This window comes from Peromyscus maniculatus, chromosome 9, assembly GCF_049852395.1.
Source record: "Peromyscus maniculatus bairdii isolate BWxNUB_F1_BW_parent chromosome 9, HU_Pman_BW_mat_3.1, whole genome shotgun sequence".
NCBI lineage: Eukaryota > Metazoa > Chordata > Mammalia > Rodentia > Cricetidae > Peromyscus > Peromyscus maniculatus.
Genome location: NC_134860.1, coordinates 41,660,997 through 41,676,717, shown reverse-complemented (window position 1 = coordinate 41,676,717; position 15,721 = coordinate 41,660,997). Strand labels below are relative to the sequence as shown.

At 44.0% G+C, this 15,721-nt stretch overlaps 1 protein-coding gene and 1 pseudogene across 1 annotated transcript; both read right to left on the bottom strand.

Annotated features, from left to right (window-relative positions):
• Positions 1 to 2,199: 2,199 nt before the first annotated feature.
• LOC143267150 (disks large homolog 5-like) lies at positions 2,200 to 11,451 on the bottom strand. The gene is made up of 6 exons (XM_076544050.1): positions 11,271 to 11,451; positions 8,000 to 8,168; positions 6,727 to 6,858; positions 5,892 to 6,075; positions 2,820 to 3,976; positions 2,200 to 2,656 (listed from the first exon to the last, which is right to left on the bottom strand). The coding sequence occupies exons 1-5, from the start codon at positions 11,401 to 11,403 to the stop codon at positions 3,857 to 3,859; spliced, it is 738 nt and encodes a 245-aa protein (XP_076400165.1). The 5' UTR covers positions 11,404 to 11,451; the 3' UTR covers positions 2,200 to 2,656; positions 2,820 to 3,856.
• Positions 11,452 to 13,155: 1,704 nt separating this feature from the next.
• Positions 13,156 to 14,533, bottom strand: LOC143267325 (cyclic AMP-dependent transcription factor ATF-1 pseudogene; annotated as a pseudogene).
• Between the last annotated feature and the right edge of the window lie 1,188 nt (positions 14,534 to 15,721).

Sequence of the window (15,721 nt, the reverse complement as noted above, 5' to 3'; positions counted from 1 at the left end):
TGTTCCTGGCACAGATGTCACTCTGGTCCCAGTTGGGAGCACAGTCCTCTAAAACACACATATGCCCTGTGGTACCATATCTCTTACACAGTACCATAATCACAAGTGGTGGCCCAGACTGAAGACAACTGCTGAGCCTTCAGTGGTAATAGGAGACATCGATATCAACACAAGATGCCCACAGCAGTGTCAGGTCCATGGACAAGATATGGTTGTTTCTCATTAATAGGGTTCACAGGATCATTTCATGAAATGTGTATACAGAATAATATAGTTGAGGGATGGCAATATATATGTCCACAAGGATGCAGTATGGATCCTTTTTCATCAAGAATTGGGTATACACTGAATTGGCAACACTATCCACATGCAGAGACCTATGTATCCCTGTCTTGGCTTGGAAGTCACTTTGTAGCCCAAGATGGGCACACAGAGTTCTGGTGTTAAAGGAGGTTCTGGAGTTACAGGATGAAAACTTCGCACATGATATTAAGAGTGAAGAGTTGGAAACTGTCTATCTAGAACAACTTGACCTCAAGACAGTCCATGATAGATTTCCTATCACATAGGGAGGGCTAAGTAGCTTGCCAAAGACATCGACATTAAATGGATAGAAAAAGTCTTGCTCACCAACATCTCTACCCTCCATGTTGTAGTACCCCTCACAGAAGCCACATTCTGCTGAATGTCAGGGTTCTCAGTAACTCCTGTCTCAGGTTTTCTGTGTCTCAAGCTCATTGGTGATGCTTTCTTTTCTTCAGGAGTACTGAGCCAACAGACCCATGGATCTGATGGGGGCTGGATCACCTGGAGGTCACTTGGTGTTTGTCTCACTAGTGAAATCACAGCTAAAGTGGGTGTCTTCATCTGAGGGGGCCTTAACCCTAAGCCTGAAGAATGTCACGTGATAAAGATGTCTGGGACTTCTTTGGCCTCCTCAGGTTTCCCTTGAGACCTGCCCTCAGAGAAGGAAAGACCATCATATCTAGTGCAGCCTAGCTGGCACACAGGCTAGACAAACTTTGAACCCAAAGCAATGCTGACCAGAGAAAAAGGTCTTTTTTATTTTATAATTTAATTTAATTTTACATATCAGCCAGTGATTCCCTTATTCTCCCCCCTCCCGCCCTTCCCTCCTCTTCCCCCAGCTGACCCCCCCCATTCCGATTGCCTCCAGGGCAAAGACTCCCCTGAGGATTGAGTTCAACCCGGTAGATTCAGTCCAGGCAGGTCCAGTCCCTTCCTCCCCGCCTGAGCCAAGTGTCTCTGTATAAGCCCGAAGTTCCAAACAGCCAGCTCATGCACTGAGAACAGGACCCGGTTTCACTGCCTGGGTGCCTCCCAAACAGATCAAGCTAATCAACTGCCTCACTTATCCAGAGGGCCTGATCCAGTTGGGGCTCCTCAGCTATTGGTTCATAGTTCATGTGTTTCCATTTGTTTAGCTATTTGTCCCTGTGGTTTTTCCAACCTTGGTCTCAACAATTCTCGCTCATACAAACCGTCCTCTTTCTCGCCAATTGGACTCGTGGAGCTGTACCTGGGGCCTGGCTGTGGATTTCTGCATCCAGTTCCTTCAGTCATTGGATGGGGTTTCTAGCATGACAATTAGGGTGTTTGGCCATCCTATCACCAGAGTAGGTCAGTTCGGGCTGTCTCTCGACCATTGCCAGTAGTCTATTGTGGGAGTTTCTTTGTTGATTTTGGGGACCTTGCTAGCTCTTTGCTTCTTCCTATTCTCATGTGGTCTTCATTTATCATGCTCTTTTATTCCTTGTTCTCTCTGTGTGTTCTTGATCCAGCTGGGATCTCCTGCTCCCCTAAGCTCTCTTTCCCTTGACCCTTGCCCTTCATTACCCCCAATCACGTCCATGTTCTTCATGTAGATTTCATCCACTTTTCTGTTGTTGGGCGAACCCTGTATCTTTCTTGGGGTCCTGTTTTCTACATAGCCTCCCTGAAGTTGATAGTATCAGTCTAGTCATCTTTGTTTTACATCTAGTATCCTCCTATGAGTGAGAACATACCATGTTTGTCTTTCTGAGTCTGGGTTACCTCACTCAGGATGATTTTTTCTAGATCCATCCATTTGCCTGCAAACTTCATAATGTCAGTGTTTTTCTCTGCTGAGTAGTACTCCATTGTGTATATGACCACATTTTCATCTTAAGAGTGAAGAGTAGGCAATCACATTTTTCTTAATAAAGATACAATCACTTTACTCAATAATGGATGAAAGGGCACACAATATAAACAGTAAATAGTCATATCAAAATACCAAACAGCAAGAACCAAAGAAAGTACAAATGAATTCAAAATCTTAAACAATAACAAAGAAAACCAAAAAACCCAAAGCAAACAAAACCCAACAAAAAACAAACAAAAAAATTATGCTAAGTAGCTTGCTAAATTAAAAGATTAAAGGGTTAGGTTAATCATGCAACAGACTTTGAGGCACAGTCAAAAGCCTGTGGCTGGCCTTGAAAACATGGTAGGAAGGCAGTCACAAATGTAAAAGACCATTTCAAAGCAAGTATAGCAATGCCCCATGGGACTTGGAGTGTGTATTCTTCTGAGGAGGCTTCAATCCAAGGGTGGAGAGCACCATGGGTTCAAGTGGATTGTGGCTTCTTTGGCCTCCTCAGTTCTCTCAAAGCTGTTGTGTGAGAAAGAAAGGCAATCAGTCCCAGAGGCATCCTGGCTGGGCCACAGGCTAGACAAAATCAGGGCCTACTCACACTGGAAGCCAATGTCAAGAGCCCCCAGTCCCCATGAATGCCATGGTTGCAGGGGTTGGTATGCAGTGGTGGCTCACTTGCCTGTGATACTTCCTGCTCCTGCTGCAGCAGCTCTGTCTGCAGGAGGCTCTTATCCGGGGCTGTGACATGTTCCAGGTCATGCTGGAGATTTTGTGACCTAGAGGAGGAAGGCAGTTAGGGAACAGGCCTGGTGGGGACCTGCTGTGTCAGCTGTTGAGCCTGAACCAGCTCTAGTCATCTGGACAGTCCAGCATGACCTCTCAGCTCAGGTCATTCCTTGATTTCCTAGGAGAGTAGTGTCAGAGTGCACCTTAGCCTGGATTTAACTCTGTGTTTTAAAATCTGCTAGAAGACAAACTGAGAACTAGACAGTGCTGGACAAGAAAATCCACACATTTCTACAGCTGTGGAGATACAATATTTTGAGAAAAATATAACAGTGTATCAAGGTCTGAGTGACAGTTCAGGGCAGATGTACATGGCCCTGATTAGATAGCAGGTGAATGAGCAACCTGGGAAACTGAATGTAGTCCTTCTAGAGAGCTTACAAAATAAAAGCAGTGAAGGTTCTGATTATTCCTACAACACAAAGACCTGCCTGAGTTCAACACCTCAACCCCTAAATAATCTTATGTCCAGAAAAATCTTTTCTCAGGAGACAGATGCACACTGCAGAGAGCTTATAATCAGCAGGAGTGTGCTGCATGCAGATCTACCCAGAAGTAGGAACTTCTCCTTACAGGTGATGTTCTGAAAGGAAAATAAAGTAACAAGAGCACACACTGTCCTTCAAAACTAACCCTCCTCCTGCTAGGTTGAGGACTTCCATAGGGAGATTTATGGGGAGACATAGGGGACACTGAGAAGATACCAGAGATCTCCGAAGGGAATAATGGGTACACATTCCTCAGAAACACTAAGGCTCAAACATAGTGTTTCATGGAGCAGTTCTTGTTAACAGGGCCAGCACAACACCCTGAGGTGGTCTTTCACTGCCTGTGGATGAGAGCCATCCAGATGGGAAGATTCCCAAAAAGGACAGAGATATAGGTACAGGTGACCTACATCTTTCTAACTACTCCTCCCAGTTTGGGCTCCTACCTCATCTCATAAACACTGAAGTGATGTTGCAGCTTTTCTGCCAAGTCCCTTTGCTGGGTGACCAGCTCCTTCTGATTCAGCAGGCCCTTCAGTTTTTCATCCAGGCTTTCTTGCTCCTGTTCATTAGAAGATTGTGTTCTCAGGGGAGAGTTCTCACTCTCATGCACACACATAAAGTCAAGGACACACATAAGTACATTTATGCACCCATACAAGCCCACTGTAATGCACCAACATGTTCAATTTCACTGCCAATTTTAATAGAAGGAGCAATCATCAAGAATACTATTGAGAAGAAGATTAACTTTCTTTGGATGAGAAATGAACACAGTGGCAATTAGAGATAGGCACAGTACTTTCTCAATAAAGGTAGTTGGTCTCCATCATGATTAAAAATATAACGAGTAATTTCAGAGAAAAACACACACATGAGTTTACACATTCACAAACACTAGTACTTTTTAGCACCCATATCCCCAGCACACACACACAAGCATTTACCCCTACACATACAGGAAATATGGGCACACAAACACCCACTCACCAACAGGAGGTCATATATAGAAACCAAAGGAACACTAATGTCCAAATAATAGTCAGCATTCACACACAGAGAGAGGTTCACCCACACACATGGACAGAAATGCACACACACACATGCACACGCACACGAACACGCACACACACACACGCATATGATATAGTCCGTAACACAATATCAGTAAGGAGATGCACTGTGGGATTCCGTGTTGTGAAGCCAATGAGACAAACAAGATATTTCCTTTGTGTTAGCTGTGTGTAATAAAAAGGAAGAAGTCTAGTTTTTATTTTTAAAATAGCTGTATTGTTTGATTTTATTATTTATTAAAGAACACATGTATACCAAAGCAATAAGAGTGTATAAACACAGGAGAAACTACTCCCTCCTTTTTCTTTCTGAGCAATTAAAACTTGTGACAATTAGATGAGACAAAACAAGACAGAAGGCCCCATTGAAGAACAGGAGATCCAGAGTCCTGGCCAGCCCAAATAGCCCAAACAGATAATTTTATGTTCAGTGAATGACCTTGGTTCAAGGGAACAAGAGAGTAAGCAACAGATGACAACATGGGGTTTCATTATGTAGCCTCTGAACACACCCGTGTATGTACACATTTACATACACTTGTAAGGATCACACACAGACAAGAGGAATCAAAAGCAAGCAGAAAAAAAGAAGAGGATATCATATTGAGTAAACAGATAAATTTAGATTATGCACATCAGACGTTTCCACAGAGGCCTACAACAGAGCTATCCATCCGCTGGGGACTAAAACTGCCTAGAGGAGAGCACACAGCTTAGTCAAACTATGTTGAGGTGATTGGAGAAAATGTTCTCTTCAAGCCTTAAACCTGTCACCCCAACCCTCAAGCTGTCAAAGTCCTCCCACATCGATGGTCATTCAGTCAGCTCCAGACTGGAAACTCCAGGATGGGAGAACTGCCCAGCACCACTCACAGAAAACAGGGCTGACAAGCTGATACTCAGCTTCTGAGAGTGTGACCCAAGAATTAAGCTAAAGAAAGAGAACAAAATGGAATGCAGGAAGAAAGGACAAGCCCACTTGCCACCCCAAAAGTTGACAATGAAAAACATTCACTTGGCATTGTCTAGGCCTCTAGTCCTTGCAAGCTGCTTCCTACTTATGATCTCACAGGACCCCAGAATGCAAATGAGCCACAGGCCACTGACCTAATCAATGAGAGCTCTGTGGTATTCTACAAGTAGCTCCCTGCATGACAGATTCTAATATACTGAAATGTAGGTGTGTGGTATCTCACAGACCCATCTCTCTGAATGTACTGCAATTTCAGCAGACCAGGAGGGTTTGCTTTCCAATCAGCTAGTATCTAGCAAGAGGCTACCTCTACAGGAAGACTTGTGAATGATCACAGAAATGGATTCTGGATGGGTGGGTGGGTGCTTACATGGGTGTTTTTATTTTATGGTTGGACAGTTGGGAAGTCTGCCCCTACTGCCTCAGCCTACCTGATGCTGCTCAGCACAGGGGTCACACATCTTCTCATGGGCCTCCTTTAAGAGCTTCTTCAACTTCTCACAGGTCTCATGCTCTTCAATCTGCTCCTTCCACAACAGCATGTTCTGATGTCTCAACAGACGGACATTGTTCCTTAGCTGATTACACTCTGGTAGGATCTGGCCATTGAGGTAACTAAACAATCACCAAAACATGGTGAGCCACAGTGAGCCTCTATTTGCCATCCTGCATCCACGTACCACCAACCATGAAAAGTCTGACGTCAACAGAACAAGAATGGAGCTCTCAGTAGACTAGCCAGCATCACTCAAATGCAGGCTAAATCCAGAGAATAGCCAAATTGCAGACAAATTCAAACTACTTCTGAAAATCCAGGTATCAAAAGGGATCTTGTCCCTCTGAGAAAAGGGTGCAGTCCCCACCTTTGCTTAACTGTTCCTGATATTGGGAAAGCATCAGCAGGTAGAGGCAAAACACACTCTGAATGAGGGCAGAAGTTCCAACAGGAATAACTTCTCTCTACAGATCCCAGGCAAACCAGATCTGTGAAGCCCCTGCCAGCACCCAGAGAACCTGGGCTTCAAGAAATCCCCTTCATGGTACAAACCATTTTTCTGTCTTAGGTCTCCTGAGTTGGGCAGGACAATAATAGGAGGGATTCAGTGTATCTTCACACTTAGCAAAATTGAGTCCAAGAGGCAAAAATTGAAGGGCCACAAGGCAGGCTATTGGCTCAGAGGCACACAGGCTAGAACCAGAGCCCTCACTTTGAGTCAAGGAAAAAGAAGGGCAGAATCAGTCCCTCCCAAGCTATTGGGCACTTACCTAAAGTATTCAGTCTCCTCCATCAGCCCCTTGCACTTGTCCAAGGCTTCACTCATCTCCAATGGCATTTTCTGGAGAGCCAACATCACCTGCTTGTGTTCCATTTCAAGCATCTCTGTTTCAAAGTTCAGCCTGTGGTAGGGCATGGCCCCAGGAAAAATGAACCCCATGAACACAGGCAACAAGGATCACATAAATAAGGCTGTGTCATGGACTACTCCAGCACAGTAGATGCCACAGCCTGGTATTTAAACACTGTGACTTCCTGGTGCTTATTAAACATTCTATCTTGTGCTCAGAACATAACAGCCAGAAGGTTTAATATGAGGGATCCAGTTCATGAGCACCCAGAGTGGGCATAGAGCTATAGATAAGTGCTCTAAGAAGTTGCCAGGAATCTGTGCCACATATCTGAAAACACAAGAAACCTATTGTAACATTTCTCCTATCTCTAGAACAGGGATTCTCATTCCTGGGTGCCAATAGCTACACAGAGACCCAGAGCAAACAATTAGTATTTGCCGGGAGGAGCCCCAATTTTGGAATGGTTTTATAAACTGCACAGTGATTCTTATGTTCTAAAACGGTGAGCACAGTGACCAGGAGGTGTGATTCTCAAAGTGAGGTTCCCTTGCTTCACCAGTGCTGTAATCTGGATCCATGTTAAATCCTCAGACCCTTTAACAGACCCAATGCTCTAAGGATTGTGCAACACACACACACACACACACACACACACACACACACACACACACACACACACACACACACACACACCACATGAAATCAGGATGCCCAAGATGTTGAAATGTGGTATTGCCACAGAGTATAAGAAGACCAGAGGGGAGCTTCCGGCCACACCCTTAGTCAGATGAATAAACCAGGGCCCTCCAGCTGCTTTCATGAGCTTTCATACACAATCATCTGCTGGTCAAGTACAAAGACTCTCCACAAACTCACAGCACCTAGCATCTCCCACAAGATAACGCCTGTCAAGGTCTCTTGAAGTACATGTTGAGGGTTCACACACTACCAACTCTATCCCAAGAGTGCAATTGATGCCACACATTCTGCTTTTCATTTGAAGGAAGCAGAACAGCCTGTGTCCCTATCTCATTCCTCCCCGGGTTCCAAGTCTTCATCTCAAAGGAACTCATGAAAACTAGTTTAGGCAGCAGGACACCCTGGAATTTCAGCCTCCTGTTCCTCAGGAAACCTGGGATTGATACTGTGGTTTCAAGAAGGTCAGCAGAGAACTGCGCATAATGACTACCTGTTGTTCAAATCCTTGCAAGTATAATTGGCTAGGATACCACGAAGCTCGTTTGTCTCACATTCCATGTCATGTAAGCGAATGGTGAGTTTTTCGATTTTTTTCATGTCTTGCTCCTGCTCCTGTTCTGTAAAGGTGGAGAGTTGGGATGGTGCCTCTCCAGTAGTCCCTGCAGGTAGATAAAGACAAATTAACTTGTATTCTTGAATGGCAAGGGCCAGGAGAGACCATGCTGATTCCCAAGAAGAAGCCTAAGGGAGTGAATGCTAGGGACCCAGTGAAACTTCCAAACAGCAGGAAAGCTATGCTCAAACTCTGCCCACTGAGCTCTGTCTCTGCCCTCAACCACTGTGGATAATCATGTGCCTCTTTCCCTAATGCAGTACCCTGCACCTGGAAGGCATAAGCAAGCCCAGCCAAGTAGAATTGGAGCTACCATCTGATGTGATGCAAGCAAAGCCTGTTGTCTCTAGAGATTAGCAGCACCAAGTCCTAATCACATGTGTCCTGGACCAAAACATTTGAAGGTGTGCTGTGTGGCCAAGGTGGTTTCCCTCCCTTCCTATCGGCATCAGATTTCCATGGAAATGAAAGTAATCCACTAGGATGAAGTGTGGCAACGCCCTACCCAGAGAGGGACAGCTCAGTGGTCCATCTGTTTCTCCCAATCCTCTTTCTCAGTCAGAAGGAATTGAAGGAATTCCCAGAAAAGCAGCTGCAACCTGGACAAATCATGGCTCTCCTAAACTAACCTTTAGAAACTCTTGACTCTGGGTCTGCTCTTTAGAAAGCCAGAAAAGCTGGACTCACCCATTACTACACAGAAACTCCCAGCTGCTGAGCTACAATACTAGAAATATCAGCTCAAGTTCACCTCCTCCAGGAAGCGTCTTGTCCCCTGCCCTGGACTCACTGTGCCTTTCTCAGAACCATTTATTTCTCCAGATTTTACACTGAGACCAAAGGCCAGCTTCCTTCTGTCTCTCTCTGGTCTCTCCATGTTCTCCATTCTCTCTCCCAAGCAGCCTGCTCAGTCTTGCCAACATGTCCATGGGAACTGAAGGAATAACCCACAGTCATTGGTATTGCCACAACACTGATGACATCACAGAGAACACCAAACACTATCCATGATAGAATAGAATCTCCATGGAAGGGATGATTAGGGTCACCCCCGGCAGTCCTCACTTATCCACTAACTAGCTCTTCTGCACTTCATCAAAAGCCATGTTGCCCTTCCCAGCAGCCTTCCCAGAAACACAAGGGAAGACCTTCAGCACCTCCTCCTTACAAAGCCAGAGATCTCTTTTTGTTTCTTTAGAATATTTTCACTACTTCATGTATGGGAAGTTGAAGACTCACTTCAAAATACATCTCAGGCAACGACTGGGCCCTTCTTGATATCTGTAATCAATAACATGAGAAAAAAATGTTGCTAGGGAATTAAGTCAGAATGGTGAGAAGGAAAGGTTGATCCCCTGATGTCAACAAGAACACTGTGCAGGATTCACAAGGCTGTTTACAATACATGGATATGGAAGGAGTTTGTGGGTGTCCTGTCAGAACAAAGAAATGTCCCTTAGTTAATGATAAATATTTCCCTGAATCGTCAGCAAAATAAATTCAAGCCAACACGATATTAGCAAATGTGGAATCAGTTAGTGACATGTCAGGCTGTATGGTAAGAACTGGGACTCTCCAGGTGATCCCTGAGACACAAGAGCAAACACTCCCAGGAAGAGTGATGGTCCATTCCTGCACTCAAGTGTCAGGAAAGATGAATGGCTAGTGAGAGACCAGACACAGATATGAAAGGACAAGTGTTTCACAGTCATGGGGACAATATGTAGTGTGTCACTGCTATGTTGCTTCACCTAGTGCTACACAGAGACTAATTTCTTTATCTGGAGCCATCTGTGAAGATGCCCATGCCCTTGGGAAGGAGAGGGGCACAGCCAGCTTAAAGAATACTCATCGAGCATGAGAAGGGCAGGCAAAGGACACAGGAGACATACGAGGGGTCCTTTACTCTAGACCTTTCCCAGAGCCACACATCACACTTGTCAATTTCCTGGCAGCACTGAAATGAGGAGATGGCACCATGTTCAGCATGGATGGCAAATTCTTCAAAAGACTGGACTTTGGTCTCAGGAAAGTACTTGGTGGACCCAAGAACACATGAGTGATGTGAGGTAAACTATGTCCATTCAGATGTTATATCACCCTGACAACCAAGTTAGGCAAAGTTAAGTATCTCAGTAATTCCCTCGTCTAGAAGTCAAAGCACAGTACTGCCCTAGGCATTACCTCATCTCAGTCAAACCTGACCCACTGAAGGATGCTCAGGAAGTAACTGACAGATGAGTCTTTGTCCTAGCAATTCCGCAAAGACAAGACTTGAGTCTCCCCCTCTGTGGATGTCAGTTCTCCCATCTCTCTATAGGGAGGTGGATGTCTCAGAAGTCATCGGGGTTCCTCTCTCTCCCTAGACAATGTGACCCAGGGGACATCCTTCTAAAGCTTATTCACAACTACAGAGAATGCTCTGTAGCTTTGGAGCCCTCAGGCAAGTGCTTTGAAAAACCAGGAGAAAATTGCTACTGTCACACTCAGGTAGTGTATGGATGCCCACCTCACTTGCTCTATGTTTCAGACTCTCCTGTTAATGGGGAAGCCATGCAGGGGCAGTACATGGTCATCAGATTCACAAAGCTATCCTCACTGACAGTCCAAGACACCTAGAGCTGGCACGAAGGGGGCAGTCTCAGTCCAGGTTCACTGAATCTAACATCTCTCAGGCTGAACTGCAGATCAGTGTGCCATCAGCAGTTGGTAACTAAGAAACCACAGGGGTCATTTGAAGACAGCAGCACTTGGTGGATCCTGCTCTGCTAGTGGCTGGGATGTAAAGTATGAGAACCTCAGGCTTTGCCAGGGCACCCTCCTTCCCCTATGATTACTGGCTCACAACTAAATGACTCCAGTATGTGGGGGAGGGAACACAATTATGGTACAGATATTTCATTACTTTCTCTGGGCCTCCTCCCCACTCAGAGTGAAAGCAGATGGTACAAAGCAAAGCAGATAAAGCCTTGTCAATTCCTGAATCTGCCAAACTAACCATCATGGATCCTTGATCTGTGTCTGCTCTTTAGGAATCCAGAGCAGCATAGGCCTATTCCTTTCCACAAGTTCCCAGTTCTTGAGCCCTAGCTATGGAAGGCTCAACACCATCACATCCAGAAAGTTGCCCAGCCCCTCCTAAACTCACTGCGTCTTCCCCAGGTCCAGAGATTTCTCCATGTTGTCCAGTGAGACCTAGGGCCTGCTTCTTTCTTCCTCGCTCTGGTCTCTCCATGCTGTGTATTCTCGCTCTCAACTAGACGCTTCAGTCTTGACCACATCTCTGTAGGTGAACCTTACAGCAGTGAACAAATGTCCTAAGCTCATGTGGTGTTGCTACAACACTAGTGACATCACAGGGGAATCCAAGAGCTCTCAAGGATACAGTAGAATTCCAGAGAAGCGACTGCTGTTGTCATGAGGCACAGCCTTTGCTTCCTTGCTAATTCTTCATGAACTGGCCAGAAGCTGATGTTTCTTTCCAGGAATCTCTGCTGTGACACAGGGGAAGCCATTCAGCTCCTCCTCCTTCCAAAGCTAGACATTTCTCTCTGCTTCATTAGACTCTTTTTACTACTTCACCATGAGGAGTTGGAAGCTCATTTATAAACACTCACCATAGTTGGTACTTCCCACCCTATGGGGAGGCTACTCATTACCCCCATAATTTCCCAGAATGCTCTTCAGTAGGAGCAGTAGTAAATATTACTTAGAAGTTTAGAGGTGGGAGAAACAGATAGAAAATACAGGATAGCCTGGAGTTTGAAGTTTCTCTGGTGGTCAAAGAGGCAGGATTTGGAGACAGCAGCAACAGGAAACAAATCATACTCCTGAGTTAAATCATCTTACAGAGCTCACCACTGACACTAGCATGATGAGCATGGACACTACAGTGTGTGCCACCAAGAATACTGGGTTTCTGCCTGGTGCTGCTTTAGAAGTTTTCAAAATCTATGGCTCTGAAAATGGGATACAGCCTTCTCCAAATCATCAAGCAGAATGGGCTCATCCATTTCTTTAGAACATAAGCTTATAATGGGCAGGACTTCTGATGGGAACTCTTCCACAAAAACACTGCAAGGATGATCAAAGTTGCTGGCAGCCAACAGCCAATCCCCATGCCCACCCTGCAGCCTCCAGAAGGGGCTTCAATAGTCAAATTTACCAAATTTTCCTTTGTGGCTTGTTTGATTGTCACTTATTTTAAAGAGAGTTACATTTTTTAATATAAATTCTTTAAAATTATTTTTCATACATTTGAAACTTCACTTTGGACATAGAATTCTATTCATAGAGGGTCAATGTTCTTTGCAGTAAGCTGAGGTTTATGTTTTCCCCTTTATGGCTTGCTGTGATGGCTAATCTTGGCTGTCTACTTAACACGTAGTGAAGATTTGACTTCCTCAGACTAGCTTGTAGGTATGCTCCTTTGGCATTTTCTTTTGTTTAAATCTTATCAAATGTTCTTTAATTTCATAGACCATATGAAATATACTATATAGGCACACAACAGTTTTGCAGTACAGTTTCAAAGTGTATACAGATTAGAATACAGAGGTTAAACACTGGTGTACTGACCACAGCTTAAACTTTAGATAAACTTCATAGAAAAAGTACAATTCAATATCAGCCAATTGAAAACTTTACTCTTCTCATAATATAAAAAATGGTAATTTGAGATACAATTTTTTTTACTAAACAAACTATATATAAACATTTAAAATAATCATTAAAAACTCAACATTAGAATTTATAAAGATTCACTATAAAAATATATTGGCAGTCCCTTCCCTTATAAAGGTACCCTTGGCTACCTTACAAAATAGTCTCAAGGCAAGTTGCCTTGGTAACTACTTTAGAACCTGACAAACCTGACAAACCTACAGTAAGATGATTATAAACCCTCTCGGGAAGCTTTGGTGTACATCTTCAGGTTACTGAAAAGATTTTAAGGGCTTTGTAAACACTTCATTCTGTTAAAGCACAAAAGAGTAATGCTCTTCAACTGCATACCGGATTAGAGAATTAAAAGAAAATTATTATATGCTTGTGAAAAATCGCCCTTACCTTCTGGAAGCAAAAATCAACTATTTAAAACTGTCAAATTTTCCATTCTGATAAAAATCTTACAAATCACCATCTTCAGATTCTGTGCCCTTTGCCTGTTAGAACACTTATCAAAACCCCTCAAATCCAACAAAAGCAACTATTAAAACTTATTCAACACACCTGACAATATGACAACTAACAATCAGACCACATAATTTACACACTTAGTAACGTATTATGCTTTCTTTTACATTTGTAATTGAGAATTTATTGGCAGGAAGCAAACACACACACACACTCACACACACAAATGAAAAGGCAAATCTTGGAAACAAACAGTAAGAATACAAACTGAGAGGGAGCGCGTTCTTCACCAGGGCTGCTGCGGCCGCCACCACCTCTGGCTGGACAGATGTCTAAGTTTCCTTGCTGCAGTCCATTTCCTGGAGTACTTCCCCCGGACCTTCCAGTCCTGCCAGCAGCTTCCTCCTGCTCATCTCCACTTATCCTCTGTCAACCTGCGCACTGTAAAAACCTAATACAAATAGCTTCTTTGACCTCTGAATTTATAAAACTCCACTAAAAAGAAATCCACCTCATTTTAAAGCAAGTCCATAAAAATACTTTCTCTTTAAGAATCAAACACTTTTATGAGAATAAAGATCCTTCAAAGTCTTTAGCTCTTCGATCAGAGTTTTGTTCTGGTTTTCCAGAACGGCGACCCGGTTCTCCAGGCACTTCACGTACTCGTTCTTCTTCCTGCAGCACTCTCGAGCGGCTTCTCTGTTTTTCATCAGCCTTATTTCCCTTTTGAGTTGTGGGTCGTCGGTCTTTGTTGTCTGAGATGTAAGAGTCACAGGAGAAGTCATCACCACAGTCTGTGGCAGTGAAGTGGCGGACAGTGTGGTTTGGATCTGGTAGGTCTGCATGTCTCCTGATGCAGTCTGTACGACCACCTGGTTGCTCGGGACGAGTATTTGCTGTCCATCTGAAGTCTGTGCATACTGGGGGATTGTACCTTGCTGAGTACTGCTGGAATTTGTAATGGCTAATGTCTGCAGTCCCTGTACTCCATCTGTGCCTGGACTGGCCAACAGTAAGGCTCCGTTTGGGGCAATGGCAATGTATTGTCCGCTGCTGGTCTGATAGATGGGGGTTGGAACAGACATAGACGTGACAGCAGAAATACCAGGACTTTCTCCGTCTCCTTTTGTGCCCCGTGTATCTTCAGAAGAAAGGTCTTTCAAAATTTTCCTGATGGGCTATCTGAGAAATGTAAGTTCCCTGAACTGTTGAACCAGGCTGAGGTGCAGTCTCTGGAGTGTTACTCTTGTGGGAACCTTCCATAATCAACCACAGCGGGAGCCACCTGGCCGCTGTCCTGGTGGGGAACTTCCACTCCCCCGGTCCCTGGCATTTTCTTGATTGCTAATTGATGGAGGAGGGCTCAGTCCTCTGTGGGTAGTGGCATCCCCAGGCATGTGAGCCTGAGCCATAGAGGAAAGGTGAGCAGAGCAGTGAGCAGCATTCCTCTGTGGTTTCATGCCCCTGCCTTGGGATCTTGCCTTGGCTTCCCTTGATGATGGACTGTAACCTGTGAGGTGAAAAAAGACTTTACTTTCCCAGATTGGCTTTTGGACTTTTATCAGAGCAACAGAAAGCTAACTAGAACATTTGACATATTCTCAGAGCATGCTCTAATAACCCATCCGTTTCTATGTTGTCTGTAGCCTCTCTTTTCTACAAATACAAAGTTTCTGGACACTGCATCTGTTGCAATATCCAGTCTACCAATCTCACTGACTGATTAAATAACTCTACTTAAGTATTTTGTATTTTTTCATCTCCTATGACATATTTCTCTCTAATACAGCATGCTCCCTATTTTTCCCTTTTTTTTTTGTTTTTGTTTTTTTGGTTTTTTGACACAGGGTTTCTCTGTGTAGCTTTGCGCCTTTCCTGAAACTCACTTGGTAGTCCAGGCTGGCCTCGAACTTACAGAGATCCACCTGGCTCTGCCTCCTGAGTGCTGGGATTAAAGGCATGCACCACCACCGCCGGGCCTTTACTTTTCCCTCTTTAAAAGTACCTCTGCATGTTTTTACCTTTTCCACTTTATGAATTATCCTTTGCCCCATAATAGAGTATTTATGTCTAAATTATTAAGAGCCACACAAAAGGGGTCATTATTGTATTCACATTTCCTAATTCAAGATTTATTGCATTAGTATTATCAATTTAGCAAAATTGGCCTTTTCTATTACCTACTTATCTACTAAACTTTAAAAACTTCCATTCATTTCAGTCTTGAATGTCTCTCAGAACATCAGCCTTAAGGGTCTTGAATATATTTAGATTCCTCCTGGGTACTTCATAGCTGTTTTTATTAATAGTGTGCTTTAAAAGTATGCTAATCCAAATGTCTGATATATTTTAAGCCTGTTGTGAGTGGAATTGTTTCCCTGATTTCTTTATCAGTTGATTTGTCATTGGTATACAGGAAGGCCACTGACTATTTTGCATTCTTCCACTTTTATGGATGTATTTATC

Coding starts and splice junctions, on each gene's coding strand:
- LOC143267150 (XM_076544050.1), bottom strand. CDS start 11,403: ATGTGGTCAAGACTGAAGCGTCTAGTTGAGAGCGAGAATACACAGCAT. Junction 8,169..11,270: donor CTGGACCTGGGGAAGACGCA/GTGAGTTTAGGA, acceptor ATCTACCTGCAG/GGACTACTGGAGAGGCACCA. Junction 6,076..6,726: donor GAGGAGACTGAATACTTTAG/GTAAGTGCCCAA, acceptor GTGATTGTTTAG/TTACCTCAATGGCCAGATCC.